Source organism: Vanellus vanellus (genome assembly GCF_965231255.1).
Source record: "Vanellus vanellus genome assembly, chromosome: 2".
Taxonomy (NCBI): Eukaryota; Metazoa; Chordata; class Aves; order Charadriiformes; family Charadriidae; genus Vanellus; species Vanellus vanellus.
In genome coordinates this window covers 77,242,667-77,252,685 of record NC_138906.1, presented here as the reverse complement: position 1 = coordinate 77,252,685, position 10,019 = coordinate 77,242,667, and the positions used below count along the sequence as shown (strand labels likewise).

Sequence of the window (10,019 nt, the reverse complement as noted above, 5' to 3'; positions counted from 1 at the left end):
AGAACATGCTTCACCACCACTATGAGAAGTCATTCAGTACACATGCCTGCTTTACAGAAGTTCCTTTGATACCAGGGGACTTAAGCCTCATCCTCCTCTCCTTCCTCTTCAAATTCCCCCTGCTCGTCAGCAGTGGCATCCTGGTATTGCTGGTATTCGGAGACCAGGTCATTCATGTTGCTCTCGGCCTCCGTGAACTCCATTTCATCCATGCCCTCACCGGTGTACCAGTGCAAGAAAGCCTTGCGCCGGAACATGGCCGTGAACTGCTCCGAGATCCTCTTGAAGAGCTCCTGAATAGCCGTGCTGTTGCCAATGAAGGTGGCGGACATCTTGAGGCCACGCGGGGGGATGTCGCAGACGGCCGTCTTCACATTGTTGGGGATCCACTCCACAAAGTAGCTGCTGTTCTTGTTCTGCACGTTGAGCATCTGTTCGTCCACCTCCTTCATGGACATGCGGCCTCGGAAGATGGCAGCCACCGTCAGGTAGCGACCGTGGCGGGGGTCGCAGGCGGCCATCATGTTCTTGGAGTCGAACATCTGCTGCGTCAGCTCGGGCACCGTCAGGGCTCGGTACTGCTGGCTGCCGCGGCTGGTGAGAGGGGCGAAGCCTGGCATGAAGAAGTGCAGCCGCGGGAAAGGCACCATGTTGACCGCCAGCTTGCGCAGGTCGGCGTTCAGCTGGCCGGGGAAGCGAAGGCAGGTGGTCACGCCGCTCATGGTGGCCGACACCAGGTGGTTGAGGTCCCCGTACGTGGGAGTGGTCAGCTTCAGGGTGCGGAAGCAAATGTCATACAGGGCCTCGTTGTCGATGCAGTAGGTCTCATCCGTGTTCTCCACCAGCTGGTGCACAGAGAGGGTGGCATTGTAGGGCTCCACCACCGTGTCCGACACCTTGGGGGAGGGCATGACGCTGAAGGTGTTCATGATGCGGTCGGGGTACTCCTCCCGGATCTTGCTGATGAGCAGGGTGCCCATCCCAGAGCCCGTGCCGCCGCCCAACGAGTGGGTCAACTGGAAGCCCTGGAGGCAGTCACAGCTCTCCGACTCCTTCCTCACCACATCCAGGACAGAGTCCACCAGCTCAGCGCCTTCCGTGTAGTGCCCCTTGGCCCAGTTGTTGCCAGCCCCGCTCTGACCTGGAGCATTGGACAAGCAGCAAGGTGCCGCGTTAGTGCCCCAGGGAGGAACAGAGATGATCCCACTTCTCCTGCCCCGTGGGGTTCACCCCTCCCTCCCACCCCCACTGTGCTGTTGGGATTCAGGTCCCCCGGGTCACTTGGCACACTCCCTCTGAGCCTTTTCTGTGCAGGGAGGTCCTGCTTTGGGGCTCCTCCATCCCACACTCACTCACCAAAGACAAAGTTGTCGGGCCGGAAGATCTGTCCAAAGGGGCCGGAGCGCACGGAGTCCATCGTGCCGGGCTCCAGGTCCACCAGGATGGCACGGGGGACGTACTTGTTGCCTGCGGGAGGAACCAGCACCAGTGTTACAGCCCCACAGCCGGTATCACAGCAACCCTGTTGTGCTCCCTTCCACCTTCCCACATGTCACTGGAGAAGCTCGCTCTCCCAATAGACTACCGCACTGCACTATCAGAGCCATTCTGAGAACAAAGCTCTTCGAGGCATCACAAGCACATGACAGCTCTTGTTCAGGGATTTTTCCAGCCACAATGAACTGCCTTGTCTGCCCTATTTATTTAAGGATGCCTGAGGAAACAGACACACTTACCAGCAGCTTCATTGTAGTAGACATTGATCCTCTCCAGCTGCAGGTCACTGTCCCCGTGGTAGCTGCCCGTGGGGTCGATGCCGTGCTCGTCACTGATGACCTCCCAGAACTAGGAGAAATTTTTGGAAACAGGCAACGATTAATCACAGCTGGCCAGTGCCAATCACACCCACCAGCACGGGTTGTGCATGCCGACCACTCCCTGGCATGGCACAGCAGCTGCCCGGGGAGGAAGGTGAGTCAGTGCAGATGGGGCTTCCCTGGCCACGGCAGCTGAATGGGCAGAGGGCAAACAGGCAGCCGGAGCACCGAGGTGCAAATTAATTATTTTATAGCTTGCACCCAAAGGATGACAGCCCCGGGGTATCTCAAGTTCGGTGGTCTCCCATTGTCTAGCAGTGGCTTAAGACCTTCTAAGCCTCTACAAGAAGATGGCAGTACCTCCAACACCCTCGGCGGGTGTGTGTGTGTGTGTTTGTGAGATCCGTGGCACTGAAACAAGGCTCGTTCCCGTTCCCTCCCTCAGGAGCGGCAGCTGTGGCTGCAGAGGGGCGAGGCAAGCAGCGGCGGGGGGGTGGGGGGAGAGCATTGCCGCGGCTGCCCGCAGGAAGGCAGAGCAGCGGCGGACCGGAGCCCGGGCATATCCCAGCCAGCGCCCAGCCCGGTGGCAGCTCACACGGACGGCGGCGGCGCGAAGGAGGGGGGAGGGAGAGGGGGACCGCAGGGCAGCCGGACCCGCGATTGCTTTCCCAACGTGAAGGCACCCCCTCCCGCAACCCGCCCCGTACCTTGGCGCCGATCTGGTTGCCGCACTGCCCGGCCTGGATGTGCACGATCTCACGCATGGTGCCGGTGTTCGCTGGGGACGGTGTCCTCTTCCGCCGCCTGTACCTTCGCCTCCCGCACTCGCCACCGCAGCGGCGGCCGCGCCCCGCACCGCCCCTTAAATCCGGCGCCGCGCGCCCGCCCCGCCGGTGACGTCATGCGGGAACGACGCGGAGCCAACGGGCGCGCGGCGGCGGGGCGGGGCTGCGGTATTGTCTCCTGCAGCCGGGGGCGGGGCGGGGCCGGGGGCGGGGCCCATCGCGGGAGCGGGAGCGGGTGCGGGTGCGGGCGCGGGTGCGGGCGCGGGCGCGGGTGCGGGCGCGGGCGCGGGTGCGGGCGCGGGTGCGGGTGCGGGCGCGGGCGCTGGGGGAACCTGGCCCTCAGGCGGCGGGAGAATAGGCGGGAACCTGACGAGGCGTGGCCCGTCTTGAGCTGAAAAAGTGGGGAAAAAAGCCAAAAAAAAAAATCCCCAAATTAAAACCCACCTCTAACTCCCCTTTACACACCTGTTGGAACTCGTCCCCTTACTGTCTTCGCCTCTGCTGCGCTGCAGCAGCAAAGCACTCACTGCTACGTTTTATTAGCGCCCTCAAGCCTGTGTCTCGAGCTCAGGCCTGCTGAATCGCATTTTGGTATGTTTTAAGCACAAGAACCATCTTCCCATAGGTCAGGCACCTGAAGCAAGCGGGAATCTGGGCGGCGATGGTAGAGCCCACAGCCACTCTTCATCAGAGAGTGCTGCCAAACCTGTGTATGTGGGGCTCTAACTTTCGGGAATGCAGAGGGCTGGAGTGAAACTTGACACTGCTACAAAAGAATGGCTTTTCCTGGGAGCAGTCTGGAGGTGAACAGCCATAGAAACAGGATATCTTTTTCTCTATAAGTGAAGTTATGTTCCGTCTTACCAGACACCTGCCATGCACCTAGTTTTGGAACATTTTGAATCATAGAATGGTTAGAATTGGAAGGGACCTTAAAGATCGTCGAGTTCCAACCCCCCCTGCCACAGGCAGGGACACTTCCCACTAGATCAGGTTGCTCAAAGCCCCATCCAGCCTGGTCTTGAGCACCTCCAGGGATGGGGTATCCACAGCTTCTCTGGGCAACCTGTTCCAGTGCCTCACCAACCTCACAGTAAAGAATTTCTTCCTAATATCTAATCTAAATCTACCCTCTTTCAGTTTAAAACCGTTAAAAGAGGTTTATCCTCTTCCTAGCATCTCTGTTTGTTCGCTCATAGAAATAAGCCGAGCTAAGTACATGGCAGATGATTGAGGGAGAAGGGACAGTTCAAGAACAGTGGGAACAATATATTGAACCAACTGAGATACACACCTGTATCTGCACAGCTGCCGCCGAGGAGAATATCTGAAGTAAATTTCAGCGGAGTCTATAATGGATCGGGCAGAAAGTATTGAACTTGACTATAAAACGTTAATCGATTCACAGCTGCAAATCTTTCAGTAGTGAAAGTACCTTTGCCGGGCAGCTGGCCAACTCAGCAAGGACAGCTTTACACTAGGACCAGGGAAGGGAGATGACAACCCACAGTCCAACAAAGCAGGGGTGGAGCAGGTTGGCAAAGAGCATGTGAAACAACGTACTTCATATTCAGCACAATGGAGCAGGAGGGGGTCCACCTCAAGCACAATATGGAAGTGCCATATGGGGACAGCACAGCAAGGCAAGCTCTCGCACTTTTCCCAGGGAATCAGCAGGCTTGGGTGCCCCTTTGAAGTGCCTCTACACTAACGCCCACAGCATGGGCGATAAACGTGATGAGTTGAGAAATCTGCCTGCAGTGTCATGGCTATGGTTCCACTGGGATCACAGAGACATGGTGGGATAGCTCACACGACTGGAGTGCTGCAATGGAGGGATGCAAGCCCTTTAGGAAGGACGGGTCGGGAAGGTGAGGAAGGTGAGTTGCCGTTTGTGCCAGAGTGCAGCAGAAACGGACAGAGCTCTGCCTGGGGGTGGATGATGAGCCAGCTGAGTGAGATCTAAAGGGCCAAGATTAGTGGGCAAAAACAATGTGCGCAATGTTGTGGTAAGTGTCTGCTAAGCACTTCCTGATCAGGAAGAGAAGTAGATAAGACCTTCAGACAACTGGAAGAAGTCTCACGTTCACAGGCCCTAGTCCTCAAGGGGGACTTCAACCTCCCCAATATTTGCTGTAGGGACAACACAGAAGGGTACAAGCAATCCAGGAGTTTCGTGGAGTGCATTGGTGATAACTTCCTGACACAGATGACCAAGGAGTCCAAAAGGGAGACACTCTGCTGAACCTCATACTTACACGCAAGGAAGAAGAGGTCAGGGTTGTGAAGGCTCAGGGTAGCCCTGGCTGCAGTAACCATGAGATGGTGGACTTCAGGATCCTGATAGAAGGGAATAAGGCAAATTGCAGGATCACAGTTCCCTGGTCTTCAGGAGAGCAGACTTTAGCCTCTCCAGGTATCTGTCTGGAAGAATCCTATGGGAGATGGTCCTGGAGAGAAGAAGAGTCCAGGAGAGCTGGTTGACTTCCAGGGATCACCTCCTCCAGCCTCAAGAATGGTCCATGTCAGCAAGTAGGAAATCAAGAAAAGTTGGCAGGAGGCCTGTGTGGATGAACAAGGAACTCCCGAGTAGACAGAAATGTAAAAAGGAATCATTTGGGAGGTGGAAGTAGGGTCAGGTGATCCAGGAGCAACATAGAGTCACTGTCCTAGTGTGCAGGGTTAGGAAAGTCAAAGCAAAGGATATGATGGACAATGAGAAGGACTTCTACAGGTCCATCTGCAGCAAAAGGAAGTCTAGGGAAAAATATGGACCCACTAGTGAATATGGCAGGGGACACATTCAGTGACAAAGGAACATGGAAAAAGCTGAGGCACTCAGTCTCTTCTTCACCTTGTTTTTCACTATTAAGATTTGCCCTTAGCAGTCACAAGCTTTTGAGACCTGTTGAGAAGTCTGGAGGAATAAAGACTTACTCTTGTTAGAGGAAGATGAGTTTGGGGAACATTTAACTAAACTGAACATGCAAAAGTCCGTGAGTCCTGGTGAGATGCACCCCTGAATGCTGGAGGAGCTGCCAGATATCATTGTGAGGACACTCTTAAAATCTTTGAAGGGTCAAGCCAATCTGAGAGGTTCTCAAGGACTGGAAAAAAAGAAAAAAAGAGGTGTCATTGCTAGCTTCAAGAAGGGAAAGAAGTGGGATCCAAGGAACTACAGGCCAGCAAGCTTCACCTCAATTCCTAGAAAGATGATGGAATGAATTCTTCTGAAAACCATTTCCAAATATATTAAGGTCAAGAAGGTAAATGGCAGTAGTCACCCTGGATTTACGAAGGGGCAGTTGTGCCTGACCAACTTGATAGCCTCCTACAACAAAGTGACTGGCTTGGTAGATGAGGGAAGAGCAGTTAACATTGTTTATTTTGTGGAGGCTCCTGTAACATCCCCATAGGCAAACTGATGAGAAATGGCCTAGATAAATGGACAGCGATATGGAGCGAAAACTGGCTGAACTGTCAGGCTGAAGGGCTTGAGACCAGCAACATAAAGTTCAGAAGCCAGCCACTGGTGGTGTACCCCAGTGTTTGATCCTGGGGCCAACACTGTTTAACACCTTCATTAATGACTTATATGGTAAGAGAGCGCACCCTCAGCAAGTTTGCTGATGATATAAAACTGTGAGGAGTAGCTGATAGGGCAGAGGGTCATGCTGCCATCCAGAGCAACCTCAACAGGCTGGAGAAATCGTCCGACAGGACCTTCATGCAGTTCAACAAGGGGAACTGCAAAGTCCTGCACCTGGGGAGGAGCAACTCCAGGCACCAGTACAGGCAGGGGGGCACCCAGATGGAAAGCAGTCTGGCAGAAAAGAAACTGGGGTTCCTGGTGGACACAAAGTTGAACAAGATTCAGCAATATGTCCTTGCAGCAAGGGCATCCAACAGCATCCTGGGCTGTATCAGGAAGAGCGTTACCGGCAGGTGAAGGAAAAGAATCAGTTGTGGTGAGACACATCTGGAGTTTTGCATCCAATTGTCATCTCACCAGTACAAAAGAGGTGGACATACTGGAGCGAGTCCAATGAAGGGCCACAAAGGTGGTTAAGGAACTGGAGCACCGGTCATATGAGGAGAGGCTGAGAGCTGGGACTGATTGTCTTGGAGAAGGCTCTGGGGAATCTTATTGGTGTACATAAATACTTGATAAGAAGGAGTAAAGAAAATGGGGCCAGGCTCTTCTCGATGGTGCCCAGTGACAGGAGGAGAGGCAATGGGCTCAAACCAAAATACAAGACATTCCATCTAAGTATAAGAAAAAAACTTCTTTGCTCTGGCGCATGTTGCCCAGAGAGGTTGTGGAGGCTCCATTCTTGAAGATATTCAAAACCCAAGTGGACGCAGCCCTGACCAACCTGCTCTAGCTGACTCTCGCAGACTAAGTGAAGGACTGGGCTAGATGATCTCCAGCGGTCCTATCCAGCCTCAACAATTCTGTGAAAAAGAGAAAAAGGAGCAGGAGGCTGTGTGTGACCAGCAACACCAGATTGATGGCTTATTGATCTCGGTGCCGCAGTATACTACAATGTTCAATTGCAATTATAACAGCTACAAAACCAGCAGATATGTACAAAGGTGAGATAATAATTAATGTGGTAAATCATTACCACTATCGAGAAGAAAGGTAATTACAGCCAGAATGGGCAGGGTTGTTTACATATTACTCAGGTTAGCTGTACTTAACACAATATAAATTGATGCATAATGTCACCTGTTTCACTCAATTTTTTCATCTACTGCAGGAACACTAGCAGCTAAAGAAGTACCATATCTTTGTCCGGCATTTTGCTGCTGTGACCTTGGAAAATACTTTGGCCGTATTTGCAAAAGTGGATCTCAGTTTGCTCCAGTGAACTGACTTGCTCATGAACTGTGGCTCTTTTTCTCCCCTGGTGCAGAAACCTCAGCTGCTGGAAAATGTCATGAGCATGGACTGGCTCAAGCTTTGCAACACATGGCTTTTGCAATCACAACATATCCAGAATTGTGCTGGCACTGAGTGGGATCTTTTCACCAACTTCCCTTGAATTTTGTATTCTTTAAATCCTGGCTGTTGTCAGTATTTTCCTTCAACAAATTTCTGTAATACTTAATCACAGACAGTCTTTGTTATTGCTCACGCAACTCGCGCATATACATTTCTACTTGCTGTAGGCATAACCCGCCCATTCGGGCAGCAGTAGGCAGTTACGTTCTCGATACTGGTGGAACTGCAACACAAGTGCATCTCTGGCATCTCTGTGGGATCCACACAGGCACTGAAGAGCTTTTGGGGTGCCAAAGTATTCTGGCAATCTGCAAAGGACAAAGGTGGACTCGCTCGCCTCCTGAAGGCACCTGGACACTCCTTGCAATGCCTTCTGCCCACATGCACAAAGTGGCTTCCTAGGCTTTAGGGTTATTCCATTAAGGATTTTGAGCTTCTATTAGGAAACTACCTAATTCTTAGATGCTATAGTAGTGATCTCTTTGTAGAGACCGGTTTTTTGGGGGTATAGCTCCAGGTTTTAAAACAGAGTACCTAAAGGGAAGTACATATTTATTTGTCTAATAACTGCCCTCATCTACAGCAATGCTGAGCATCCATGAACACACAGTGAAGCAAATTGAATGTCAATTACTTAAATGTCGATTCAGAATCCTACACTTTGGCAAATACTTTAAAAAAAAGCCATCAATGCTTTTTAAATATAACTGCATAAATTCTGAATGTTCAGACTTACAACTGAAAGTCAAAACTCTCCCATTCATACAAAGGCTGTGCAGGTGCCCAGGAACGCCCGTGTGCCCCTCAGCAGCCAAAACTCTGCCGGCAGCGCCACAGCCTGCTCCCTGCCTGCATCAAACCCTACCTTCCCAGTTTCCAAGGCAACGGCAGAGCCCAGGCAATGGATGCACAAGGGAGGCAACAGGGATCCCACAGCATTTTCATGTCTCTCTATAATTTCCCATTGTTCGAAAAAAGAATCACAAATGTATAAACGTGAAAGCTGCTCAAGCATACAAAATGTCTGCCTATGGCTTTTTTTCTCACTTATTTGCGATGGGTGACATCATATATTGCTCAGACATGTATATCAGAGGCTACATGACTTTTTGAGTCTTTCTGTTGGTACCCAAATGAGCAGGCTCTGTTCATTAGCTTATTGTTTGCCTCCTACCCGGTAACTACGATATTCCCACCTGACGAGGACTGTCTGACTTCACCTTTGGAACCTGATGCTTAATCGTTTGCAATGTGCATTAAGATAGAAGAATATTTCTGCCAGCAAGAGGGTGGAATAATCATGAAGGTATTTTTAATTCTAGTAGTAAAATACCAGAAAGGAAAATTTATTTTTATTTCAAAATTACATCCCACTGGAGGCACTAGAAGCAATTAAATACTACAGTGCTGAGCATGCTTTTATGAATGAGCAAAAGTAGTTTCATTATAGAGTCCCATGTACTTGTGTTTATTGTACCTGAGGGTTTGTGTGTTTGGCCAAGAACAAAAGAGGAAGGACGATGAGTGTGTGAGAACACATCATGTTATGGAGCAATTTAAGTCACTGTCAATTCTAAAATGACCCATGCCCCTTTTGAAGGAAGAATTGTTTCCTCATGATCCTAATATTTCTTCCATACCTTCTCTCATGAACTTAGATTATAACCTCTGAGAGTCGGGAATTTCTGTGAATGTGGTTGTACAGGACACAGTGAAGAGAACCCCACTCATCTGACTTCCGAAGTTACCATAATAAAAACGATCACATGTCACAAAATGACCCCAGAAAGGGAAAAATATGTTGATCATCATCAGGCAGCGATGTACTGAGAAGAAAGGTAAAACAATGAAGCCTCTCATTATTTCCGCTTGGCACACCAGATGTGATGGGTAGCAGCCAGATGGCTCCTGCCCCCATCCAGGCTGCATCTACCTTTTAAGATCACTTAGATGAAATATGAGAAATAGAGGAAATAAGTAGATTAAACATGTCTGCCATCTCTACAAACCGGGTCCTCCAGTCAAGAGGTGACTAAGATTCCAGCATCAACATAAAGGAAATGCCGATATCACATTTTTCCAGGGTAGCTTATTTCCTGCATGTCATCATCAACAAGGCACAGATAGAAACTTTGATCTGCTGGTCACCGTTTCTTTTGTTCCTCAGCCTCCTTGCTCTATCTTGCAATCCGATAGCTACTTGTAACTCAAACTGACACTGAGCAAACTCTCAACTTCATCTTGTGGTGTTTGCTAAGAGATGCAGTAGTTTGTGGTGGGATACAATGTACATTGTTTAAAATCCCCCAGGCGCCCCCTGGGAGAGTTCAGGGTGCCATCACACTACATGGCTGGATGGGCCAAACAGCTTGCTCTGCTCTCTCCTGCTTCCAGCTGCCTGTCTTTTCC

General features: G+C 50.8%; 1 protein-coding gene across 1 annotated transcript; it reads right to left on the bottom strand.

Annotated features, from left to right (window-relative positions):
• Positions 1-79: 79 nt before the first annotated feature.
• LOC309668616 (tubulin beta-1 chain) lies at positions 80-2,643 on the bottom strand. The gene is made up of 4 exons (XM_082479080.1): positions 2,525-2,643; positions 1,737-1,845; positions 1,357-1,467; positions 80-1,141 (listed from the first exon to the last, which is right to left on the bottom strand). The coding sequence occupies exons 1-4, from the start codon at positions 2,579-2,581 to the stop codon at positions 81-83; spliced, it is 1,338 nt and encodes a 445-aa protein (XP_082335206.1). The 5' UTR covers positions 2,582-2,643; the 3' UTR covers position 80.
• Between the last annotated feature and the right edge of the window lie 7,376 nt (positions 2,644-10,019).